We start from the raw sequence: 26,758 nt of genomic DNA on the forward strand, positions 1-26,758 counted from the left end.
GCGCCTCCCAGACACAAAGACATAGCGAGGGTGCTGGCTAATTGGGTGGTCAGGTTTATTTTGACGAGCAGCGGATGGGACTCTAAATAATGAGGAAGAATTATATGTCGCACGCCCGTGTGGTTGTTGAGACGGAGCAAATCCTTGTAAATACAAGTTTAGTCCAGGGGAAATAACTCATCACATTCTTGACTTATATGTAAACGGCAATGTTGACAGTCACAAGACCCCCCGCAAAAAAAAAAAAAGAAATTCATCAATTTAATGAAAGGAGAACAAACCATTTCAAGACTCTTTATTACTACATTTCTTCCTAAGGCAGCAGTTTGTGCCCACAGTACTTTCTAATGTGCAGTGAATAAAATAAAACCGTACAAAAATCAGTTTTGCCGTGTGCTACAGACCTCATTAGACAGCTCTTGGTGAATAAAAGTTCACAGACATCAACGACAGGTATTATAAACATTCATTTTTCCCCTTCAAGTATGCTACTATCCAAAGTGACTAGTGTAAAATTGGCTGAGGAAATAAAATATGCTCACAATTATTTACACAATACAGGTCCAACAGACGACTGTGTTTTTTAAAAAAAACAACAAAAAAACAAAGAAAAATTAAATGCTTCCACTCCACGTTTTTGTGCTTCTGCTGCACATCGACACACACTTGAATCAACCGACTTCCAGAACGGAGCACAAATGTCAAGTTTTGCAAAGCAACATTTAAGAATTGAGCTGGTCGCCGCGGCGGCGCCACCGCCGGCCTGCAGCACTCTTCTGCTCTCGTCTCGTACTTGGAGCACAGCCGAGGGGCACGAATGTACCAAATAGACCAATTTATTCCCGGGCGCTGAAAAGTTAAGACTTAGATTGATACCACAGTTAGATTCACTGATATTTCAGCTTTGAATCGCGTTACTCAAGCAGATGAAAACATTTTCAGACGGCCTCGGTTTGCAGTTATGTTCCTAGTTTTGTCTTCAAGAGTTCACTGAAGGACATGGAACTTTGGGATTAAAAAAAAAAAAAAAAAAAAAAGCCTTGAACAAGAGTTGTTTTGCTTAAATCTGGTTAGTATTAAACATTTTTAAGGGGCTCCACCCACAAGTGATTCCATATGCACATTACAAGCCCATTATCACGACTTTTCTCTCACAGTCTGATGAAGAGATTAAAAAAAAAACCCCACTCGTGTGGTTTACAGCTCGAGTCAGAATAGTCACATTATGTCGACACCGACATATTAACTTTGTTTTTGTCAACGATTCCCGACATGCTGGTAAAGAGCTGGCTTTCTTAAATGCTGTAAACTCTTTCTGGACAGTCGCTGACGGATGTTTTGACAAGTCGCAGGACTGTGGACGACCGCGCAACCGGCCCAGTGTCATAAACTCGTTCAGCTCAACGCCTCTTTGGTTTAAACCGACTGAAACAAGCAGACGGTTTAGTTTTTGCACCCTTTACGGCCGCTACGTCATCTTGGTGTAGAACATCACTCAGGAATGGTACCGGGGAGCTGACGGGCAGCAACACCTCCGCTCCAACGCTACAACATCAACACGTTAAGAGGTTAAAGAAACGCAGCATCAGTTTCTGCTTCAGTCACAAACGATTATGGATTCATTTCCTCTTGCATCAACAGACGTGCGTGCATTTGGAGTGCATACAAGTATATGTCCAACGTTCTGGCAGGTTTGTTTTTTTGCACCTTAATGTTAAAAACGCCTGCGTTGGACAGTGCAGGAGGTTTCACACTCATTATGTACAACAGTATACATAATATACATGAAAAAAAAAAAATGTGGGCACAACTTCAGACCAGCTCATTCAGACAATGGCAATAAGACTTATGTCTGCAAAGACATGGAAACATATCCATTATCACTTACTTCATGATTTAAAGGGATTCTTGACACACGGGAAAAAAGAAAAAAAGAAAGGGACACATTTCTTTCTGTGACAAAACACACAGAGAAATACGAGACAGCCGGTGTTGCTGGAGAATCCCAGTACCTGCCAGAGTATCGCTTTCATGTCCGGCACAGAGATTTAAGACCTGGCTAATGAAACGCGATCAATAAAACACGCAGTGAGTTGAAACCTCGTGGCCGTGATGAGAACGGACCGTCGATACGGGGAGGTCCACCGACACAAATCTGGCTCTTTCTATATGTGAATTACATAAAATAACAATTGCTGTGAACTGAACTGAGGAATCCAGGAAATTCACCCAGTTGCAGTTTTGCTCATGTTCTCTTTTGCGAATTTAAATCGATACCGACTGGTCGAGAGAGCAGAGGACCTTGTACTTCAATAACGTGTTAAAACACTTTAAAGACTTCTGGTCCAGGTAACATTTACACATTCGTCCCCCCCAAATCATACCTACATATCAGACCTGCTCGGCTGCGTAGTGCAAAATTCAAAGTTACATTTCATATTACAAGGGGCAATAAAATCATCATCATCATCATACTTTGTTTCTGAACTTTAAAATAAAAGACTACACCAGTAAAGCGAAGCAGTATAAAGTCCACCTCGCCTCTGCAGCAATGGAAAAGATGAACGGTCGTACAGCAACGATTGAAAGTGTTTCAGTCTGGACAGGTGAGCCAAACTCAATGGAAACCTTGAGAATGTCTGGAACGTTCACTGTGACCCCGTGATTCTCTGCGATGACTTTTCATGACCTCCATGTGTGTGTGTGTGTATAATACAAAGACGTGCACATAGATTGAGGTGAAGTGGGGGGGAAAAAAAAGTGTGGGAACGAGCATTAATAAATTGTGGGCTATTTTCTATACAAGTACTAGAAATATATAATTTTCTGTTGGGTCATTTTTTAGAGAGATTTAGTTTTATGCAACTCTTTCACAAGGGGACAGTGGTTGCTGGAAACAATTTGACTACAAAATATAATGTGTAGAACCGCTTGCAACTGTAGCATAAATACATGATTTAATTTAGTTAAAAAAAATAGTAAAACACCGTAATAAAACACCTCAAACTATAGTGACAAAACAAAGGACCCACTGAGTTTGTCTCACTTTGCATTACTTGGAGGAAAAAGGGAACCTGCTTGAGGACCTCTCCCTTAATGGAGTTGAAGTATTACGACACAACAGCTTAAAAACAATGTGATTATGATCAGGTTTCACAACCAGTAGCAGCACTGACGTTGCAGTCTACTGTTAAGAGAACTAAAAAAAAACAAAAAACACGAAATTAAAGGAAACTTCAAAACTTTGACCGCTGTACATTTTGTCCATATGTGATCATTAATCAGCCTGGAGCTTCGACACCATAACGGTGCGGTTAAGGCCAGGACTCCGTCGCGGCACTGCTCACTTTGCACACTTTACCCATCGACAGGTTTTCTTCCAGTGTATCCTTTAGTCACATCTTCAGCTCTCGTGGCCGTCGTCTTTGGACTGGTAACTTCTTTTCGCGCGCACATTACAAAGGACCTTTTGTTTTCTTGAGAGTTCCTTTCACACATGTCTACATTTGAGTTTAGATAGAAAAACACAAATTAAATTAAAAAAATCAAGCTAAATACTTATTAAAAGTTTAGAGGCAGCATTGGGTCGCTGTGTTAGAAAAGAAGGGTTGGTCCACCTGTATGAAATGCTATGGCCGGCTTGTTCTGTGAAACGGCATTTAAAATACATCGTCTTCAATCGATCAAACGCTTACAAGGAAATCGAATATTGAATATGCCACGTTAGTTCATGCAGTCATTCCGGTTTCGTGTTCATGACGCTCACACAGTCGTTCTTTTTCTGGTCCGTTGGCACCAGTCTGGAGTCTAGAAAAAGATCACGTCCTCTTTGTGGTCCTCTGTGGCGACGGTGTATGGCGGCGGCAGGCTGTGGCTCTGCGGCTGCACCTGAGACTGGAACTGGAGCAGCGAGTGAGGGGGCATGGCGGGAAGCTGTGTGGAAGTTTGCAGGTGGGATTGTGCGGGAGGCATCGGGGGCTTCTGAACATTTGTGGGGTGGGGGGCGCAGACGGAGGCGGTGGAGTGGGGGTCTGGTCCGGCACTGTCTGGAGGGCTGGGTTGATCTGTCAAGCAGACGCAAGCGAAGGAAATTAATTCCATGCGGCAGATAAGACATTTGTAGCTGTGTTATTATAAAGCTGGGCCAAGGCGTCGTTACAGTTTATATGAAAAAAAAAAAAAAAAATCAAACCTTGCTAGTTTTTCTCTTGCCTAGTGTAACTGAGAGGGCGCGGGATTAAAGTGTTAAAATGTCGGTGTCAGCAGTGCAGCCTGCCATTAATCATCAAGAAGCATGTGAAATTGATAGGTGTTTACACAGGGTGAGGCTCGGCATGAAGCAAAGCCTCAGAGAAGAATGTATTTGGGTGGGGTCAAGATTACCCAGGTGGAGAATACATCTGTCTCATGTCTGTGTCTGTGAGAACAAAGATTAATAATGCAGCATGCAAAGATCAACAAGAGGGGTTTTTTGTTTGGGTTCGTCTCGAGCGGAGAGCCAAGGAGGAAGTGTGTGTGTGTGTTATTTTTTTTGATGTGCACTGTGTATGCAGAAGCATACCTGCGTGGTGATGAGCGGAGTGGGGCTGTGGAGGGGTGGACAGCGGGAGCTGCTGGTGGGGGCTGATGGAGCGTTTGGCCTTGAGGGTGCTGTCATCTCTCGCAGAGAGTTTCAGCGGGAGCATCTGCTTCATATCGACCGACGCTTACGGGAGGAAGACGAAAGCGAGGGAGGGAGAGAGAGAGCGATGAAAACAAGAGACAACGAGTGAGAGTGGGTGATATTGCTGCAAAAATGACATTGCTTTGGAAAACTGCAGCAGCTTCAGTTCTCTTAGCTTGCCGTTTAGTCAATCAACGGTCTGATTCAATTTGGACAGCTACTGTGATTCCAGTGATGGGGAGTCAATTTATTTATTTAAAGTTCATCGAAAAATGAAGACAATATTTGCAAGTGTGAACCACAACAAATATGCACAAGCACTAAGTAACTTAAAACAAATGTGAAAATCTGATATGTATTATTAACACAGTTCAGACCAGGATGTACTTGCAGGAGAAAATTTAAAATGTCGATTGCTGTTGTCTGTGCTCTTCTTTTCTCTATTTAATACCTTCTCATCTGAACCATTCAGCTTAAGACATTGACAGACATCAGGCACCCTGAAAGAAGCTGCGCTTCATCTGACAAATCAAAAGGTTCAGAGTAAAGGTTCAAGATCCGGCAACTTTTTAAACATGCAATTTCAAATTTGTTCACATTTTAAAAACTATAAAAGAAAGAGATTCAACCTTGTGAACATTTAGCCTGTAGAAACGGACTATGACCTCAGTACCTCCCGTGTAACTCAATACCTGTGCTGTCCGTGCGATGCGAGGCTTTTCCGCTCTTGCCTCCCTTCCCTTTGCCGCTGTTGATGGCAGCCAGTTTGGTGGGTATCTGCTGCTGCACTCCCACTGCTTTGTGCTGCTGGTTGGTGGTGCTGAACAGATGGAGTGGTACTTCTGTCTTGAGCGGCAAGGTCGAGGAGCTCATCTCCCGACGCAGCATCACCTCGGGGCGCTCTGGATAGTCGGCCGGGGCGACGGACAAGCTGGCGCGCACCAGGGGCTTCTGGGGCAGGTCGGAGGCGCTGCTGGAGCTCGCCACGCCAGAGGACGACAGCAGCTCTCCATTCAGGCTGCCAGACATAGGAGCCACCTTGAGGAGAGAAGGAAACGTACCGTCATTTTCGTGAGGTTGTTGAAATCTTTACAAGTCTAAACAAACTTGAATCAAGCCTTAAATTGTAAACAATGGCTTCACGAGAAATACACCAATACATTTGAGGGTTGGTTTACGTTTAACGTTTGTATTCTGTGAGTGAGTTTATTTTTTTTAATCAGAAAGCAAAACACTCGATAATAAGAGAAGACACACTAAACATTGATGTTCTGGGCATTTATGGGATGAGAGACGATCGCAAACATATGGGACTCCTTCTGCTGAGAGTGCGTTATGGTACAAGCTGCGCTTTTTTTTTTTTAACAAGGAGCTCAAGCACAATGCTTGTGTACACACACAGGCACAAACAAAATGAGAAACATAAGCCTTTAATAGTCTCTGTGCACATAAAGGCGTGTCCAACGCGACGACAGGACAGTCTGACAGAGGAACAAGGAAAGAGCCGCCATGACAACAGCGACTGCATTTTCCACTTAATAACTAGGTGGTGAAGAAATTCTAGGTCAAGTGAACATTATTGTCCACTCTGATTACAGAGGGATTAATCAGGAGGATTTCTGCATCGTCACATTTGTATCAGTCAAACCATGTATGTTCCAGAACCTCTGCCTGTTCTGAAGTTGTAAAAATGTGATTTTGTTACATTCAAAGAGACCATTTTTTAAAGTCTGCTGCACCTGGTTTTTTTTTTGTCGGCGAGTGTGGATGTGTTCACTTGCATTTAGCCACACATGTTTTGACTAATCAGAGGTCAGAAAATGTCGTGTAGACCTTCTCAGAGGTACCGCAAGATTCTCCTTCCGCATGTAGATACATGGAGACAGATTTGTGGGAATTGATGAAAATATGAGCGATCCCTGTATTGATGCAGTGAAGTTCCAGCACTGCTACAACGTGAACACCTGTGGCTTATCGGCAAGTGCGGTCTATGCATGTACAATTTTCTTTCTATTTAAATTGTGCGGCTTATCATCAGGCACGTTCAATAGTCTGGAAAATATGGTAATTTACGGGGGCTCGAAGGAAAACCTGTTGTAGCTACTACACTACTCAAAAGTGAGCTATTGTGAAAACCCATTGTATACACTACCTTGCCCCAGTCACTTTCACCCAATAATGTGGGGAGAACATTTGTCTCAAATTACGAAATGGTCAAAATTCCCCACTTTGTATTGTTAACAAACTTGGTCTTAATGTTAACATGATTGATTCCAGCACATTTCCAGGATAAGTTGCTGAAACAGTCTCAATCACATTGAAAGAAATATCACTTTAATGAAATCTTTGAACTTTCAACCTAAGACTAATTTATCACAAAAAAGAAAGAAGTAAAAAAAAAAATACAAAATCGATCACGGCAGTCCCTTCTGATTCAAGTCTTGCACCAATTCTGCTTGGTATGCCGTCTCCATGCGCCCCGATTGATGATGACACCGAATACTTCCTGTGGCAACAGGAATATATACAATGACTATGTTTTGCAAGGAATGAAGGGCACACTCTTCTGGCTGTGTGAAAAAGATTGCTGCCTTCTCTCACAGGAAAGGCAAAAATGAAGATGGGATGACCAGAAGCAGAGAAAGGCCCCTCTGTGTGTCGGGGGGGCCGCCATACATTTCTCCCTGTGAAAATTCCCTTTCTTCCTCTTCCCCATCATTTCTCCTCTTTCAGCACTCCCTCGTCGTTCCACACAGATGTTCCCTTGTTCCCAGAAAAAAAAAAAGGTGATCGGCTTTAAGCAACGTGAACAGCAGGTGTCCCGGACGGTGAGCTGCGAGGAGGCTGCACAGCACAGAGCGCCCTGACTGACGGCACATAAACAATTCGCAATGAATGGCTTCCAGAGCGTTCTGCTAATGATAGGTTTGGAACAGCTAACTATAAAGCCAGGTTCCTCTAATCCTGCAAACTGCCTGGATACCCCCACATCAAACACACATATCCACTAACACCGCGCAGTCTCTCACCTTGTACACGCAGAACAATGACAGGAGGGAGAGACTAGTTAGGGGACTCTTGTTTGGATTAAATGATATGTAGAACAATAACATGGGAAATTTACACTTGGGGCTTAAGTGTGCCATGTGCAGCGCTGATTCAGAGGGATACAATGAGATTAACAAAAATAGCAGGTTAAACAAGTCTAATCCAAATTCAAATTGTGCCAAAAGTAATCCATCCAGTTTATGTGATTACTCACAGTAAATACTGTGCTATAATACTTAATATGAAAATAAATTCAGTTGACATAAACCTTACAACAATTTATCACTGGAGTCATTTATCATTCAGAAACTTTATCTTTTATATGATAAATTGGATACCAGTATTGGATACCAGGTTCAATACTGCAATGAGTACTCGTACTGAAAAAGATTCCCAATACAGAAAGTACATGTGGTCATGCGCCAGCAGCATCGCCCAAGGCGTTGCAGGAGAGAATGAGCGATGTGAGCATGTTTGGAGATCCTTTAATATTAATGAGAATGATAAATGTCAGACAGACTATAAACGATGGTCTGACTAAATAGCATGAGGAGAAGTGAAAGATAGTTCGTACGACACCAACAACTTAATCACCAGCGACATTTGAACCAGCAGAGTTAGCGCAAAGTCGCTCATTAGTTTTAACTGCTCACTGGTTAAACAACCGTGCTACACGCAACAGCAATGCTACATAATGACAGTATGACTAATGCATTCATTGATGGTGAGCTGGAGTGTGTGGCGGCACACAGAAAGCTCGCTCCCTCGGTCTACGCCGTCAGTGCCGTGTGGGAACCAAGACTCCCACCCTGAATGGAGCCGATAGAAATCACGGGGCCGGCAATGATCAGGTGAGAGTCAAGATGAAAGAAAGGTTCCTCTGAAGTCAAGACATGCCTCAACTGGAGCTATTCTTGCTCGAGTTGAGCATACGTGAAGAAATGCACACATAAGCACACTCAGAGGCATGTCTCCTTTTATGAGGTCTAATCATAGCTTTCTGGGTTTGCTGATGAGTCTTAATTTTGGCATGGTGGTGATTAAATGTCTGTTGATATCGGGTTGGCCCAGAGCCTGGAACAGATCCTGCGGTTGCAGCTAATGAAAAGACAGTTTGATGTGTTTGACGCAGAAGGGTAACAAACCACCTCCGAATCTCCAAAAGCCGCAGTCAAAAAAGTGCCGTACCACAGTCAGCATTATAGAAGTACAACCCATACACGTATACAAATCACAAAAACGTAACTAATCCAGTTTGAAACAAATACTAGGAGCATGATAACATGAAGTGTGATGGTCTAAATCATGATCTGTATCAGGTCTCATCTCAGCTGGCAGTGGATGCAAAAACAAACTGCACGTACATCTTAAAACAACCTCAATATTTCAGTAAAGGCTTCCACTTAAGAGTACAAATCTCACATGATGAGGTCAATTCTCTTAGAACTGTTGCTTTGCAAGACCAGAAGGTTTGGTTTTTACAGGAACTGAGCCATAGTCCATCCTGCTCTCTCCTTATTGGCTTGCACGTTGTCTTTACAGAATATAAAAAACGTCCTGCCAACATAGCGACTCTTACCATCCCCGGGTGTCTCAGAGCGCCATTCAACCAAGACGTGATTGGGTGACACAAGCCTTTGAAAACACGACAAGCCAATATTAAGTAACTTAACAGTAACTTGACAGGTCTGTTGGCACCAGGCATGAAATTACAGTCAGTGGATCATTCTCAGTGCTCCTCTCCCATGAAGCCACACACAATGCACTGCATTGTGCTGGAAACACAGAAAGAGGCATACAAGTAAGAAAACACAGGAAATAGAAAAAGGGGGGGGGGGTAAAGGGAGGTGAAAACAGTCAGCAAAGGTGAATTCCTGGCTTGAAGTTAGAAATTGCCTCAGGAGTTTACATTTTTATTAGAACAGCTTAAATGAGTTGTAGGTGATAAATGTTTTGCGTCTTTTGTCTTGCAGAGGAACCAACACTCCTGCAACCACAGACTAATGAACCACCTATTGTATTAGAATACATATGACAAAATAATCAATGTTGGAAAATGACAAGAAGAAAACATTTACTTGTTGAGAGGCAAAAAAACAACAAGTAAAACACTTAAAAATACCATACTGTTAATCTGAATGTAATACGATCACGCATACAGTATCTATTTTGGGTTCTTAAGGACCTCATGAGGGTGGGTACAAGAGTTACACTCAGAAGAACAAAGAAACAAGAAAAATAAGAGAGGAAGAGGAAAGGAAAAGCCCCAAGCTATTTTGTTTTTACTCAGTGACTTTAGTGCCATCAACACTACGGCTTCTGGTGTTACTTTGTCCTCATTTTACTGTGACCTACACAAAATGTAAGAAGAAACATCCACCTTTTATTCAAAGTTATTCTAAATACACGATTGGTTCTGATGTAACTGTACGTTCGTGGTGGGATTATTGCATCAGAAGTCGAGGTAAAACAGTCAACCTCCTCTATAATTTCACAGGAGAAAAGTCACTCGTTTCCCTCTTTAATTTATCTTCTGTTGGCGCAATGCAACAAAGTAAGGATACTGCTACTGCTGTACTGCTACTTAAAATGTCTTTGCTTTGGCAATACTGAACACTGGTCCGAAGACACATTGGCTCTCTCGTACATAAATAGGTTGAGCCAAAGGTAGCATTACTTAAATAACTGAACCCAAAAGCAGATTAGTGTGGGATTGCAGTCTATTAATCGCTATAACTAAAAAACACAAAAGTGTTTCTAAAACAACGTATTTGAATCGAGCGGGATTGAGAGAGAGTAACAATAAAATGGGAGAACACCGTTTTGTGTTTCAGCTATTTCAAGAATTCCCCCCGAGGATTAATAAAGTATATAATTCTATTCTATTGGGCTATGGTAATCTGGAAATCTGGCTACAGTTGAGGGTCACATGGATTTTGCTAAATATCAGCAAGTTCTTGATTGCAATGTTCAAGAATCTGTGACAAAGTTGAAGTTATGCTGGATAGTTTAACAAGACAACGGCAACGGCTCACTCAAAATCTACTTGGGCAACCATGCAGAAGAACAAGTACTACGTTTGGGTGTGGCCATCCCTTTACTGAAATATCATTGAAGCGGGCTGTCCATGCTGAGAAACTGTCAAACCAAACTGAACAGGCAATGTGCTGTAAGGAAGGTCCGAAATACTTCCATCCATCTAAATGCTTTTTTTTTTTTTTTTTTTTTGCAAAAGGAGGCTCTATAATATATTGATGTGATTCTTCTGTTGGGGTGTCAATTGTATATATTTGTGTTATTGTGTTTTGATGCACATAGCAGGTTTTCACTACTGCGATATTATTGCGTCCATTAGTTCTTTGATACATCAAAATGTCAGGGGTGCCCACAGTTTTTCATGCGACTGTACCCAACACCGTTTTGCAACACACTGTGATTCAATGTTGGTAAAATTACTGGAATTGTTGTCAAAACTTGACCCTCAATCAATTACGCAGCCACTGTTTTTCTCACCTCAATGGTTTTCCGTTTGATCTTCTTCAAGTGTTCCAGGCGTTCTTTTTCTTTTTCCACAGCTCTGGTGGATTCTCTCAGTCTCTCCAGGTCATGTTGGTACGTCTCTCTTTGTCTGTCCAGCTCTTCCTTCTCCTTTGCCAGATGCTCCTGCAATAAATCAAAACGATGACGCCATACTCATTTGGCAAGTTCAATAAATGCATGATTTGTTAATAACATAACAGCCCTCCCTTAACAAACAACGCCTCACCTCCAGTCGCTTGCACTCTTCCTCTCTCAGTCGTAGCCGGGCCTCAGTGGCCTCCACTTGCTGCCGATGCCTCTCCCTCTCCCTCTCCCAGCGATGCTGCTCCTGTCTGTGTTGGGACTGCAGTTTGTGGAAACTGGCCAGCTCTTCTCTCTGCAGAGCCAGGGTCCGCTGTTTTTCCTGCTCCAAAAGCACATTACTCCGATGACGACCTGGCAGGGAGGCCCGCTCTGTCAACGAGGCCCGCTGCAGCTCAATGTGACTGTCCTGCTGCGATATGATGGCCTGGAGATGGAGACAGGAATTTGCATTACAACTAAAATATTTCAGCCATTTCTTAAACACAACTGTGAGATCACCAATGTCACGGCAAATCACATGCTTTGATCATTTTCACAGGTCGGCGATGGAGACACTATTACCTGGAGACTGTAGAGTCTTTGGGAGAGCATCAGTACTCGGTCAAAGAACTAGGATTTCAAAGAACAAACAATCATTGTCAAACAATCATCAAACAGAGACCCTCATGACAAACACAATAAACCCCTTCAATGGATTAGTGTACAGCTCATGGGGGCATCGCCGCTTCCCCTGCTGGCTATGAATTTCAAATCCACCTGTTTTGCAACACAAGGTGACAGATGAGGGAGGACAACTCACCTCAGCCTCAGGGAAGGAGTCAGACCAGATGCGATTCCATCTGGCAGGAGAGCAGCAGCTTTCATCGACCTGAGTAACACCAGTAAAAAAAAAAAAGAAAAAAGAAAAGTCAAACACACTGCGAGTACTGCTGTACTTTCAAAAACAATACAATTATGCAGTTACTAACAGTATAGTTCAAATGTACTTGTTTTTTTTTAAAATCAGTTTCTTGAATATATACCTGTTCTGTATACTTTCTATACAAACAGAACCTCCCATCTCACAAACACCCTAAATTGAAACATTATGGTAAAAGAAAACAGCAACTATAACCGTATAGTTTGGGAGCTAATCAGCAAGAAATAGGACATTGGACTGAGCATTTGTATTACTTTTTTATGTATTTGACAGATACAAATTTAAGAAGTAGATAATTGCCTCGATTTCTTTCTGCTGTCTTTACATAGAACCGATTGTCAACTGCATTCAGAACCGATCCAATAACAGAGGGTACACTGGATTTATGAGTCACGCACACTGCTGTGACCAGTATGCTGTTAAATTTAGTCTGCTTGATTATTTTTTTACTTTCAATGGCCACAACTTTTTAGAATTGAACTATTGTTCAAGTATATATCAAGGTATTATCTATTTTTAAACAAATGCAATGGCCTGTCGGAACAGTTACCGTCAGGTCATGGCAACCCCCTCAATGTCTTTGTTTGGTCATTACAATAGCACTATGACTCATCCCAAGATGTGCTGTATGTGCATATGTGTGTAGAGCCCCTACCGTCTGCTCTGGGGTGTGGTTGTCACAGAGGTCTTTGAGCTGAGGGTCAGAACTGGCTCTTTGGCTCCTGTCTTTGTTTTTGGATTCGCAAGAAAAGTTCTTCAGGCTGCCGTCTGGCACCACAAACGATCCACGAAGACACACGGCAACATAAACAATGTACAAACTGTTAAAACAAACAAACTGGGATACATTCATAAACGTAAAACAACAGAACAGGAACTACACATATAAATGCACATACAAACATGTATTCAAAACTATGTGGTTTGTTCACTGGATTTTTTTTGTGTATATAAATAAAATCAGCCAATAAACCCATCCAAAAGTTCTTGGAAAAACAAGTCTTATTTTATTCATATTTTCTTTCTTTTTTTTTTTTTTTGGTGATTCGTCAATGGCACAAAAGCCACTCAAATTCAAAGGAAATCCATTAGATGGTAGGCTTCCTCAGGGCATGAGCACTGCTGGACTCACTCTTGCTGAGGATGGTGGGGCTGCTGTCATAGCCTCCAAAGGTGTCTGCTCGCCTGGGCAGAACCCCAGAACCACTATCGTCTTCCAGCCGAGAGGGTGGAGCATCTTCCCTCACCCCAGACTGCAGAAGGTTCTGAAGGTTTTCCACTGAAGTGAAAGAAATAGGCCGTTAGGTCCTAGTAAAACATTTTAACAGTAAAAACTTTATAGAAACGTCAGCAAATTCAAATACACATACAGCATACTTGTTTCTTACGTCCTTAAAATGAAGAGTATATGAACAAACATGACAAAAACTGTGTGAATAAACATAGCAGCATACATTTGAATCTACAGTAGAGGCATATGTGTTTTGGCATTGTCCAACCTTCAGTGATGGCTCCTTTGAGCAGCGTCTCCCCCTGCTGGAGGTCTGAGGCATCTCCTCGAAGCAGCAGTCTTGAACGCGACGCCGTGTCCTCCAGACCTGCCACCGACTCTGCCATCTCCGCAAAGAGCTGCAGTTTCTCCGTAAGAGCCTGCACGATCACTGCATCCTTCTGGCAGAGCCGTTCTACAGCCGGGAAATAATGAACAAAACAAGATAAGAGGCCTTCTATATGAAGCGCAGCAACCTTTATAGCTTAGTTGACAGGACAATTCACTTTAAAAACACCAACCAAATGTTTTGTGGTTTTCTTAACAAAATATATAGCAGATTGGATTCGAGCTCCTAAAACTCACAATGATGGCACTTGTTTTACTTGAATGTGAGACATGAGCACCTCCTTGTGGCCTGACTTTCGTGACCCATTTATTATTTCTTATTGGCTAATCGACAATTCTTTACCTTGAAACTCTTTAAACCTGGACACCCGTGCCTCTTCCTCCTCACTGAACAGTCTCTCCTCTGTGTGAGGACAGCTAAAGAGGAATAGAGGAAAGAACAACAGAACACAGGTGAGGTGGAGAGGAAAACAATCAATAAGTAATGTACAGTTTTAAAGCTTGACCAAACATACCGTTTATCACAGTAATTGTGTAGTTTCCTTCAGCACTAATTACAACATTCTGCCATTGTGTAAACAGTTTAGTTTTCCACAGACGAGGGTTGATATTTTGATTGTGTCAAGGTCCTAAATAGATATAGTGTTTCTGTAAAGCTGCAGCTACCTTTCAGCAGCTTGCCGTATGTGCGTCATCCAGGTGTTTCGCTCCTCCTTGGATGTTGTGTGGATCTCATACATCTCTGGCTCACTGGAAGAGGCACAAATAAGGAACATGGCCTTCTCCTCATGGGCCACCTCTCTGACTATCAGCTTCTGGAGGGAGATCACTGATGGCTTGTTATCCTGGATGTATAAAAAAAAATAAAAAATAAAGAAACACAAAGGAACAAATAGACAAGAGATTTCTCTGTGTGCTTTACCATCATGGATGAGATTTACACAAGTAAGACACACTAATATTTGTGGTCATGAGTAATGAATGACTATTCTTTCCTATTTGATAACATACTCACCACAGTAGCAAATACGTATCTCTGGTCCTTCTCTTGCAACAAGATTAATACATCCGTCAGGAGCACCGCAAGAATATCTGGAACAACAACAAGGAGTTAGAAAACCAAAGGATAATAGTGTAGATACCCAACCAGAGCGGATTACAACAGCATGTTACTGGATGAATTCGGTTTTTGATGCCACGTGACGACATACCTTTGAGCCTCCCAGAGGCAGCCTTCCAGCTGACTGTACCCTCATGTAGCAGTTGTCTCCTGCCCCGTCCAAGGTCCTCTCGGCGAAATACTCGGCCGTCTTTGATTTTCCCCAGTGCCTTCGGCTCCATCTTATTGTGTATGTCTCGCAGTCGAGAGTTCTTCTCGTGAAGATTAACGAGCGCATCGACTTGGACAATGGTGTCTTTAATCAGACCCAGTGCGCGAGTCAGATCCTCGTGTTCCTCTGTACCCACTAGTTGAAGAAAAAGAATTTAACCGATTAAGAATACAACACCAACACACAACATGTTGAAACATTCTGTAAAGAAATTGTGATTTATGTAGAATAAGGACCTTCAGTGTTTTGCAGAATGCGCTCCACAAGTACAGGATACTTGGTAATTCGTTGGGTCACCAACAAAATACACTCCGTCACTCCCAGCCTTCGCACGATGGACAAGTTGTTTACTTTCTGACAACAAAGATAACATTGCCTATCTTAATGATTTGGCTGCTGGTGTATGGAAAACAGTGGACAGCAGAAGCTCTGAAGATTGAATGTGATCTTTAAAATCAGAGAACAAGAAAATATTTCTTACCCGTATGACGTTTTGAAACCTTTTATTGTTTTGCAGCTGATCTTTGTAATAGCTGACAGCTTCATGATGGTGACTGCAAAAATCTCCATAACTGTCTTTCATTTTCTCACCAATTTCACCTGAAAACTGAAGAGCACAGAAGCTGTCAACTTCTCAAGTCACCTCGATGGTTAATTCCCATCATTGCACTGGTTCTCACAGTACAGAGGGCCAAAGGGTCATATAGATATATTCAAAGAACTCAGTGATGTAGATGTTGTGAGTTTTTTTTTTACCTGCGTGATCAGGATGTCTGCCACTCTGTTGATAGTATAGTTCCTTTCATCGGGTGAGACGAGGCTTTCTCGCCGGCGCTCTTTTAGACGGGACAGGAAGTATGTGTGAAGGTCGAGGAGGTTTTCCAAGCGGGGGAACAGACAGTCGAGTCTGCCGGACTCCATCTGAATGTTCTCCTTCAACTCTCTGAGATACACACGCAGCATTATCTTCAGTGTTCGCACATGGTGCATCTCAGTCTGCATCAGCTCTGTATAAAGACACAAATCCACGTTTAAGAAATCACATGAAAACATAACGTGATCAAATCAAAACCTTCCAATACTTATTTGGTATCCCAGTTCCTTTATATGCTTCTTATGTATTTACACTGGGCAAAAACATACAGGTATATCATCTGCTATGGCGGTTTTGTATCTAAATCATTGACTGAAATAAGAACGATTGTTTAAAGTAATGTACTTGCAAAGTCTGGGCCAAAAAGGAAACACTGCGACATAATGACATCTCAATGTTTATACATTTGATCAAATTCACAACAAAAACTTTTGTGAGTTCGTTCACCTTATAACTTTAGGTGCAATATTCAGTCACAGCAGTAAAATACATTTTTCATCATTAGCTTACTTTGCCGTCGATTACCTTAATATTAAAATTCCTATGGTATCTGTGCTCTCCTATGGTAACTGAGTCACACATTTGATCAGTGCAGGTATGAAGACAAGTGAAGAAAGTCAGGCTCACCATATATCACATCCTGCCTCTTCACCACTTCTTTCGAGTGCGTCTTGAGGTGCTGCTGGTCAACTGCCAAACTCCATGAGTCTGCCTCCAAATCCTGGGCATCAGACTCCAGATCAGCCCGCACTGCTGTATAGTGAGCTTCTGAGGAGAGGCACCAAAATTATAACATAACAGGTATTACAGTAAAATGTTGGAGTCTGTCCAAGGCTTAAACTGTTGTTTGAGGTCCAAGATTATGCTCAGCAGAAAAGCACACCACGGGGTGATCATTTGGATAATCTGGATTAATGAGGTTCTCTCCGAGGGTCGGCTTGGGGTGACACCAGTTCTTTAAGATAATTCAATATCCTATTATAAGGGGTGCGTTTTTTTAACGCTAAAAGACAACAGTGAAGTCCCCATATGACCACGATCGAACCATTCTGTGGCTTTAATAAAAGATGAAAAACCATTTTCAAGAGAAGAATCACTTCTCAATGGTTCCTAGTTATTTATGGATCAAAGTTTAAGAATAGTTCGCTGTTGAGTGTTACATCTTATTTTTCTAGCTGAGACAAAAATGACAAATAGAAAAATTGACAAAGTATGAACAATTACATCTCGACTAAAGACTAATTTGTGCAACAAATATTTTTTGAGATCTAAACCAAACAGTCCATCAAGCTTTGATTTCAATAATCATTTATCAATGACAACACTGGTGTGTGAAGCTGATAAAACATCACACGACCATGGTATGCATATATTGAATGCCGTTAATGATAACATTTTTTTAAAAATCTGACAGACTTGTTAGTTAATCATGGACTTGCAGGAGTGCCTCCATGCTTTGGGGTGTGTCTGATAAACCTTTAAACCTCCACTAAACAGCCAGCAGATTAAAAAAATTAAATAAAATCTGGCTGCTGTGTTGTAAGAGCGATGGACTCATCGGAAGCCAGTTCTTTTTCTAAGGAGACAGGGTTCGGTTACCCTTTGCTCCACAACACACCTTCAGCACACACTCTTCACTAGATTTATAACAACTCCACAAAGGCAAGCTCCATCTCTTCTTGCTCAGAGCAAACAAACATGGCAGGTGCAAGAGTGTTTTAACAAAGTATGTTACTACCACAGCAATATCCTACACAGTAAACACCTCCAACCATTTACTCGAGCTGTCAAAAATAAAGTTCAATATCCATTTCAGTAAGTCGACTTACCTTCTACAATGATGGGCTCGGTGGTCGAAGGAGCAAGGGAAATGGCATCTTCATTACAACGTTTGGAGCGGAGGGCATCCGTCTCATCCATCTCCCCAGGAAGAGATCTGAGAGAAGAGAACCACACATCTAAGGTGGCGTGCATGCTGAAACCAATACAGGTACCACCAACTACATGTTTTTAGACACGATGCAAAACAAAAAAGATTGAGCAACAACATTTTTCTTTTCTTTTTTCCCCTCTAAATGTTTCCCGATTTTTGTTATATCTTTATCTTGAACCCATAAAACAGAAAAAATTTTAAAAACGAAAAGAAATGCAAAGAAACCAGGAAAAAGAAAAGCATCCAAAATGAGTCAAGCAGATGTAGAAGAGACAACACCGTCTGTTTAAACTATGTGCCAGTCTGGCTTTACATGTTCAACAGGGGCAGGAAGCAGTGTAAACTTAATTAATCCTACCCCTTTGTTAACCATCCCCTTTCTTCTCCCGTCTTTGTTTGCTTTGATATGTCAACTATAAATACACCTCGAAAAAAAATTGCCGGGACAGACGGGTCTCTAAAATGATTCAACATTTACTCACCGATGTGGCAAACGGCACCATAGATTAGATTGGCGGTGAGATTGGAGGACCTTAATCTTACCTGGGAGAGGCACTCACCCTGAGCTACTGTGGTGACGGAGGCTGTGGCCAAGGCTGGCGGCAGATGCTGCCGTGAAGCTGTTGGTATGGGCGGCAGCTGGCTGAGTGCTTGGTCCCCACGGGCTAATGGTCATGCCTGGGACACTGAGGAAGCTCCGGTGCCCATCCAGGGCCTGAGATGCAGTTGGGCCTGCCTGATCCCTTTCCCTGTCTTTTACAGCTGGGAATTAAAGATTAACAGAAGAAATAAAAAGGCGATAGACGTGAGAATGGGAGGACATTGGAGGAAAAGAAAGAAGCCAACCACTGAATATATATATCTATAAGTAAATAAGACAAAAACAAAGGAGGATGAGTAATGTTTAACAGTCTTGCAGGCAGTTTTGGACCTCGGCCCCATTTTAACCATTACCCACAATTTCCATTATGGGATTTTGAAGCAGCAGTAATAATCTCCAAGAGAAGGTTCAACAGGTTCTGTTGCAGTTTGCGATGCTACTTTTTATGTGGAAACAATACGAGGCAGACAAGAGCCTTCATACGAGACCAATACAGGCTATTCTGGTCCCAATGCAATGCAATGCATGAGGAGAAATCGTGTGTGGCCGACAGGACTCCAGCTGCTCAGAAGTGAACAACCATGACAGGAAAATTATTTTAAGCTGCTGCAACCACTTATGTCTCCTGCAGGTTTAATTACATACAACAGGAGCTAAAGAGGGTCACAATTAGCACCGATTACAGATTGACTAACAATGATACTGATTGTAAGCTACCACAATTAAGGGAATAAAGTTATTGCATTTTTATTTTTATAAAAAGCAACTAAAACGTCATCCAACTCCTGCTGCCACAATAAACAAAGACGGATATCCTTCCGTTACTTGACAACAGCTTATCATCACCATTCCATATGGGCTTTTCCCCGTCCAATCCCTCCTGCTACTCTTATTGAGCTGGCAAACAAGTCATAAAGGTAGATTCATCCTCTGCAAACTAACAGTGTAGCAACTGCCCGTTTGATTTGAGAAGGGGGAGAGAGAAAAAAAAAACACCCAACCATCCATGATAGCATCTTTTCTTTGAAGAAGACACTGTAGAGCGACAGGTTCATTAAATATAGATCTGTGAATTAGTTACTACTACTTACCAAAGTTAAGCGATCCAGATGAGCTGGTTCTTGGTGGAGTCTCTCTCTAGGAGAAAACAAAAAAAAAAGCACATGAGACGTTAATGAGAGACGTTAATTTTGTTGGTGCGCCAACAAAATGACAAAAAAAAAAGCTTTGCAGATGAAATATTGTTTAGAATGCTTTAATTAAAAAAATAAAATAAAATCTAGATAACAGAAGCATGCTGAAACAAACATGTGTATACAAATAAACATTTGAACATTTCTGAATATCTATAAGGACATTTGATGATTCCTGCCTGCATCTTTTGGACACACTATATGGAGAAAGTCTAGTTCTGTCAGTTTAGATATGCATGATGAAAGAAACCGACTTTTCATTTCCCGCCGGACCTCACGATCATTGATTTGTCCCCTTTTTGTTTACACCAACGGATGAAATGGTATTTGATCATTGTTTGCTTTCCGAGTCAGGAGAGATCTCAGACTGATGACATAAAGCTGAAACGACAGCAGCTTCGGAGTGGAGGCTGAGTTCAGGCTGGACCACAGTTGTTCTTCTCTGTTAAGACAGCTCCTTACACTGTACGAGTCTTCTCAGGACTTTAACTCAATATCAGGGATGTTGTTCTCTTAGGAGACTTTCTGTGCCTTTAGCTGAATGACTCTGGCTTTATGCTCATTGGTCAGTAATCATCCCCTCTCAATTTTCTATGTCCATAAAACACATGAAGGACCAAGGATCTCCTCTTATTGTAGATATTCAATTATATATTAAAATGTTAAGGCTTTTTTTGAGTAAAGTATCTCCAAACTGGGCCAAGCGTTCTCTTTTTTGACAATCAAAATACCGAGTCATTCTTGACATTCCTGAGTGGCTCAGGCAGTTGTTAATGATGATAAGAAATAATCTGTGCCCACAACTTCGATCATATTCACTTATAATTTGTTTTAACATTTCAATAAGCTATTATATTTTAAATTACCCGGTCACATATTTTAGGAAACCAATAACTTACATTTTAATATCATGTTTGTTTTCACAACCTTTTATTATATATTTAACCCTGCCTTCGTTTTTTTTTTCAATCCAGAGTAATATTTACCTTATTCTTGGTGCTGGTGCACTCACCCAGCAGAGACTTGCAGCTCTTGTGAACGTTCACAGCACAATCTGAAAAGCAACAGGACAGTAGTTCAGAGTGACTGTGGCATTAGTCCTGTTGGACCATGTGGATACATTGGACATTGCAACACGGGAGAAGTTTGATGCGACGATGACTTGGTGTTAAATGTCGTGTCGTCAATTACAATGTAAAATATTAGTATTCAGAAAAGTCCTCTCTTCATGAATGAAAACCTCTTCTGGTTCGATGACACTGCTTCAACAGTAACTCTGCGTCTTTAAAAAAAACAAAACAACCAACAGCTTAAGAAAAACAAAGGCCAGAGCCACGGCTTTAAGAAAGACCAGATGCAGAGAAAAAAAAAGGAGGACTTGACCAGCAAAACTCCCTGCTTGTCAGCAACTGGTTTCTATTCTTGTCACCGTTGCTCCATGTTTGCAGACTTAAATTATTGCTGATTGACTGACTGCCTCTGCTGATTAGCACAAATAATATTCAATATAATGCTTTAAAAAATACGCCATTCCCTTTGTGAGCTGTTCAGCTCTTCAAAACACAAAACAATGGCAAGACAATGACATTTCATTTCATACTGTACTGGGAAAACAAGAAGAGGTTTTCCTAGGGAACAGGGTTTGACAAACAAATCAAGTTATTATTATGCAAAGCATGATCCCAGCCCAGGCTGGTAAACATGGCCAGGAAAGACGAGACCAAACGGCCTGTAATGAAAAGCAAAGTTCAACATAAAAGGGTTGAAATGAAGACAAATCCCTGTTTTAACAATTTTAAATTGTACGGATATGCATTTCTGAATTTTTGGAGTATATATGTAAAGTATTTTAATATTTTTGCTACTTTCAATGGACTAGTTTGTACCATTTCTTTTGTTCTATCCCACGATTTTCTTTCTTCAATAGCAAGCAATGTGCAAAGAAACAAATATGACTGCAAGTTTTATATACATATAAAAAGACTTAAGAGATCATGCTTTAAAATAGTCACTCTCTTACATTTACCAGAGCTGGGGGACGACAACAGCAGCGTAGTGACTATTTGAATGTGATTGTTTAGCTCGTTGTCAAAGGTGGACACTCTTGTTCTGTGAGCAGCACAATGCAGACACGACTGACGATACTGGCAGGTTCCACCACATGCTCTACAGCCTCTTCTAAAAGGGTTTTCTGCTTACTGCCAGTCTTTGTATTGAAATAATGGAGACACATGCAAATGCATGTCTTCCTGTCATGTAAGTGAAGAAAAAATTTGGAAGAAGAAAAAAAAGAATCCATATATAAGTTTTCATACCAAAGAGTATTATGTTTCTATTTGGGTAGGATTAAACAACTACTTTTTTAAAACACGCGGCCTCAGATCAGATGGTCCTCTTTGGCTTATACAAAAATCAGACTGAGCAAAGCGACCAACAGTACAACGAAACAGTAAAAAAAAAAACAACCAGACCTAAAAAGGTAAACATAGCCAGAGTAAAAATCCAGCCAGCCCTTTCTGGTTAGGGTGTGTTGTCGAGGTGATTACACTCAAGTGCTATTCAAAATATTTGTTTAATCAGGGTAAAAACAAAAATTAACCTTAGATAAGGAAGAACATAGCATGGTTTCGTGATAACGTCACATTTCATCAGAACTCAATACAGCGAGAGACTTCCTTTAGGCTTTCATGGCCGTCCTAAATCGGGAATTGTATGCGGAGAGTGTGACACTGCTCTGCCACCGAGTCATGTCAGCAGCTCGTCCACAAGACACTCAGCATCCCATCAAAACCACCAACATCTGCTGACTGCTAAATACCATATCACACAAGGAGTACACTTGTGGTACATGACTGCAAACTTCAGGAAGTATCTCAATCACCTCACATTGTAAAAAAGGAGAAATAAGCAAAAGAAAAGAAGTTCATCCATCTTCCACGTCATATTATCCTGTTTAAAGTCGCTAACTAAAAGGCGCATTAAAGCTCCCTGTTTGATCAGGACCAGAGTTCTCTTTGGGGACTTTGTGGGAAAGTCTGTTTCTTTTGAGCATCTGTGAATGCTTCCTTCAGCTTTGATATGTCTTAACAAGTGAACTCAGGCCCCCTTGAAAGGGTCTTTCTCGGTTCTCATGCAAGTGGACTTTCTAGCAAGTGGGCTGAGAGGACGTGACGAAGAGCGCAATGCATTTTGGGCATTCAACAAAGAACATGACTCATCCTACAGGAAGAAGGTGTGGACAAGGGCAGAGGTCAAGATAGTAATTAGTGGGCTCGTCTAGAAACATCACCTCATACAGTAAATCTTTTAAGACACTTGTCATCAAACAACATAAATTCAAAGACAGCGGGTGGAATTATCAGTGTCGAGAGGTTGTTTTGAAAATGCTTTCACAATAACTCCGAAGATGTGTTTTAGAAAAATTGGTCCAAACATTTGTTTTCCTTCTAAGAAAAGCTACAGCCTAACTCTGTGATTACTGATTTGTCAAAACATGACAGGGAATCCTCAAAAATAATGCATGAAACAGTTTTCCAGGGCTGCACAATAAATGCCGTCTTAGGTTTATTTTTAATCTTCCAGCATCAGCAATACATTTTTCATTTATTTTAGGAAAAATATACATAGCACATGTTAAGAGCAAATGATGATTTGCTTATAACAATTTGCTTACAGTTGGGCAGTCCAGCCCTTAATCAGATCGTTCAACAGGAATCCTGTACAAGTCCACAAGCAATATATTCATTATGTAAAAAAAGTACTTAAAAAAAACATTTCTTCTATGACCAATGTTCATTACTGGGGACTGTTGCGTCCAGTAATATGCTGCCATCTCTGACATACTTTTTTTCTGTAAAGTCATGTGGAAAATAGTTTTAATCTAGAGATTTTGAATATTTCAGAAGTTTGTCTGGGTGCACGGGACCCTGCTTCCAGACAACAGCGAACAGACCAACCAAAGAATACAGAACCCATTAAAAAAAAACAAAAAAACAAGTGGTTTCACACAGAGCAGGCAAACAATTGCTGACTTCCTGTGTGTTCACGACCACAATGATACAAGACATGCTACTTACGAATCCTCTATATACGTTACAAAACCTTGAGAGCCAAACTCTGAAGTGGCGAGGCCGTCTATGGTATCACTTACAATCAGCAGGCACTGAGAGTGAAGTGACACGCCTCAGCCAGTCACAGTTCAAGCACTAAAGACAGGAAACACAATGACTGAAAGTATATCAATGTGTTAATGAAATAAGTGGTGCTATATTTGGAACAATTAGACTTTTCTATGTCACATTTGTTATACTCTCAATCAAAACTACAGGAATGAAAGTAGACAACTTAATACTAGTGCAGTATTTGCATGCACGCCTCACAAACTACTTGCTTTATGTGCTTCTCTCTGTCGAGGAAGATATGATGAGTGCACATTCTTCCACATGCACTTCTGCAACATCCTTTGCATTTCACCAATTGTTCATTTTCATCATTTGCTTCGATTCCACCCCTCAGGGAAGGATCACAAGGTTGTTACTCTTAAGACCAAATGAACATAAACATTTAAATAGATCTGCATCAACTCCATGAAATGTGCACAAATGCTGCCAAAATGTGCTCCCTTTACTTTTTTTTTGCAGCAACAAGTTTCACTCCAAAAGTCGTAGACGCTGCATCACACTTTTTGAGAAAGATTGTTTGACGACGAGGACAAACGTTAACGAGGTAAATACAACAATTGCTATGTTCAGGAAGTTCAATGCTTTAATGTGACAAAAGGTATACAGTAAGGGAGTGCTGGAAGGCATGGAAGCTGGAAGGCGGGGCAGTGATGCATGGAGAAGTGGTGTGCTAACAGGCTGAGATGGGCGAGACCCAGAGTCAGTGGAGTGGGCTGTTATGCACCGCAGACCTGCCAAGCACAATTAGCACCATGTGACCCAGTCAGAGAGAAAGCTCAGTCAGGACAGAAGGGCTGAAGAGTAAGGGGGACTGGCTGAATGGTCAACCTACCAGTCTGGGACATTCCTATTGCTCGGTGCTGGTAAAGAGCTAGCTGATGGCATCACCTGCCCCGCACAGTTGAGGAAAAACAATAATTCAACACTTCGAGGAGCAAGACGTTTCATAATACTGAGATCATTTCTTGGCGGTTTGTCTCCGGCAGCTGAAGCGTAGAATCCAAATGGATACAGAAGACTGCAGTAGATACAAGCGGATATATTCCACTGTGCATGTGTTGTCGAATTAAAAGTAAATGTTTACAATGAGTAAATAATGATGATGTCCAACAAAAGCAAATACACAATTTCATGGCAATAACTGAAGGTTAGCATACAGCACAGACATTTTATTCCATTTCTGCAGTTAAGGGGTAAATTAGGGGGAGATTATTTTAAAGCCAATTTCAGCCGATTAAAAATATTAAACCTGTAAAAGCTGATATGCAGCATAAAAGTAACATTAGACAAGCAGAGCGTTTAATTATGGAAATGCAAAAAGAAAACAACCTGCTGTTAATCTTCTGCATGTGGTTTAGGGCAAGGCCTCCCAATTCTGCATGTTTCGCCTGTCTCACTGCTCCAATACACCTGATTCGAATGAATGGGTTTTTATGAAGACCTGCAGAGGCCTGAAACAAGCCATTCATTTGAATCAGACATCTGAAACATGCAGCAGGGAAGTGGGACCTCAAGGAGCACGATTGAGAAACACTGATTTAGTCCACATTAAACCTGGAAATCCATCAACATTTCAAAACCTGGATTATCACTAATTTGACTTGGTTCATTCTGGTCTGTGAAAACACAATTAAAATGCAGGACTTCTCATGTTTGAATAATGTCTCAGCAAAGCTAAAACTTTATCTCAAGTATTACATAGAAATTGAGAAATGTGGACTCGATCTTTCATAAATAGACAATAGAATACACAAGTTAAGAACCGTCTTTAAGGGCTTCCATTCGATCAAATGTAATTGAGCAAACTGTCATTTCTGTGCATTTGAACAGCGTAATTTCTTATAGGTTCCATTAAGCTCTTAAGGCCCCTGCAGTACTCGCTCAGGTAATATAATATTAATAACATCAACATAATGGGAAAATCAGTTTCCCTCAAGTTTCCATCATCGAGCCGGAGGCCAACTTCAACTTCACTGTTAGCGAGTCACCTGTTGCGCTTCATGCAACAAAGTCTGCCGTACCAGCAGGAGAGAAGCGCTCGAACGAAGCGAAAAGTCAAAACAACAGAATGTGAAGCTGTGCCGAAACCACACACTGCAACAAATCACGCCTTGTGCTCCGGTTGTTTATGTAAACTATTGCTTTAAGCTAATTAACGCTAACTGCTTATCCAACTGACGCTGCTGTTCCAGAGGGAGCTAGCAGGCTACCGTTAGGTGGCTAACAGCTCGCGCTCAACGCGCAGAGATGTGGGTAAATTTACAACAAAGGGGAGTGAGAAAAGACCTTGTTTTAACACGCGTAGACCAACTCGACTTAAAACACATTGAGGGGGTGGTGTGGGAAAAGCTCGGACGGCCGGGCTTAGCTTTTAGCTCCACTGAGGGGAACAACGGGAGTGATCCACCTGATCCCGCTTCAGACCATCGCTACTGGGAGCTGCCTCTTACCGTGCCAGCAACACCCGGGCTTCCTCCAGCCAGCGACGTGCAGCGAACGCAAGTCCGTGTGGAAGCTCAATAAATCACATCTGCCACGGAAACCGGAGGCAACAAGTGTCCCAGAGTGCGAGTTTTGTCCACTTTGTGTCCCGCTCTCCTCTAGGAACAATCTCTGGCATACAAACGACGCATTCCACAGGCTGGTTCTCGGCTGAATCCCCACAGGGCTCGCTCCAAATTAAAGGGACACTCACTTGTTTTCTCAGTGTGTGTGCGTGTGTGTGTGTGTGTGTGTGTGTGTGTGTGTGTGTGTGTGTGTGTGTGTGTGTGTG

The 26,758-nt window shown here is 41.6% G+C and overlaps 1 protein-coding gene across 1 annotated transcript in view; it reads right to left on the reverse strand.

The window, feature by feature from the left end:
• Window positions 1-280: 280 nt before the first annotated feature.
• Window positions 281-26,758, reverse strand: part of arhgef18b (rho/rac guanine nucleotide exchange factor (GEF) 18b) — a gene marked incomplete at its 5' end in the record, with an annotated part of 39,816 nt that continues 13,338 nt past the window's right edge. Inside the window, 22 exons of the mRNA XM_080506706.1 lie at window positions 281-4,064; window positions 4,562-4,705; window positions 5,356-5,701; window positions 11,225-11,374; window positions 11,478-11,759; window positions 11,897-11,944; window positions 12,135-12,203; window positions 12,910-13,022; window positions 13,387-13,533; window positions 13,754-13,939; window positions 14,216-14,289; window positions 14,539-14,717; window positions 14,888-14,964; window positions 15,084-15,338; window positions 15,440-15,557; window positions 15,685-15,810; window positions 15,960-16,210; window positions 16,705-16,845; window positions 17,907-18,013; window positions 18,571-18,772; window positions 19,703-19,748; window positions 20,791-20,858. Of these exons, the coding sequence (XP_080362832.1) occupies window positions 3,808-4,064; window positions 4,562-4,705; window positions 5,356-5,701; window positions 11,225-11,374; window positions 11,478-11,759; window positions 11,897-11,944; window positions 12,135-12,203; window positions 12,910-13,022; window positions 13,387-13,533; window positions 13,754-13,939; window positions 14,216-14,289; window positions 14,539-14,717; window positions 14,888-14,964; window positions 15,084-15,338; window positions 15,440-15,557; window positions 15,685-15,810; window positions 15,960-16,210; window positions 16,705-16,845; window positions 17,907-18,013; window positions 18,571-18,772; window positions 19,703-19,748; window positions 20,791-20,858 (3,386 nt within the window). The 3' untranslated portion in view covers window positions 281-3,807. The remainder of the gene's footprint in view (window positions 4,065-4,561; window positions 4,706-5,355; window positions 5,702-11,224; window positions 11,375-11,477; window positions 11,760-11,896; window positions 11,945-12,134; window positions 12,204-12,909; window positions 13,023-13,386; window positions 13,534-13,753; window positions 13,940-14,215; window positions 14,290-14,538; window positions 14,718-14,887; window positions 14,965-15,083; window positions 15,339-15,439; window positions 15,558-15,684; window positions 15,811-15,959; window positions 16,211-16,704; window positions 16,846-17,906; window positions 18,014-18,570; window positions 18,773-19,702; window positions 19,749-20,790; window positions 20,859-26,758) is intronic.

The sequence above is a fragment of the Blennius ocellaris genome (assembly GCF_963422515.1).
Source record: "Blennius ocellaris genome assembly, chromosome: 12".
Classification (NCBI taxonomy): domain Eukaryota; kingdom Metazoa; phylum Chordata; class Actinopteri; order Blenniiformes; family Blenniidae; genus Blennius; species Blennius ocellaris.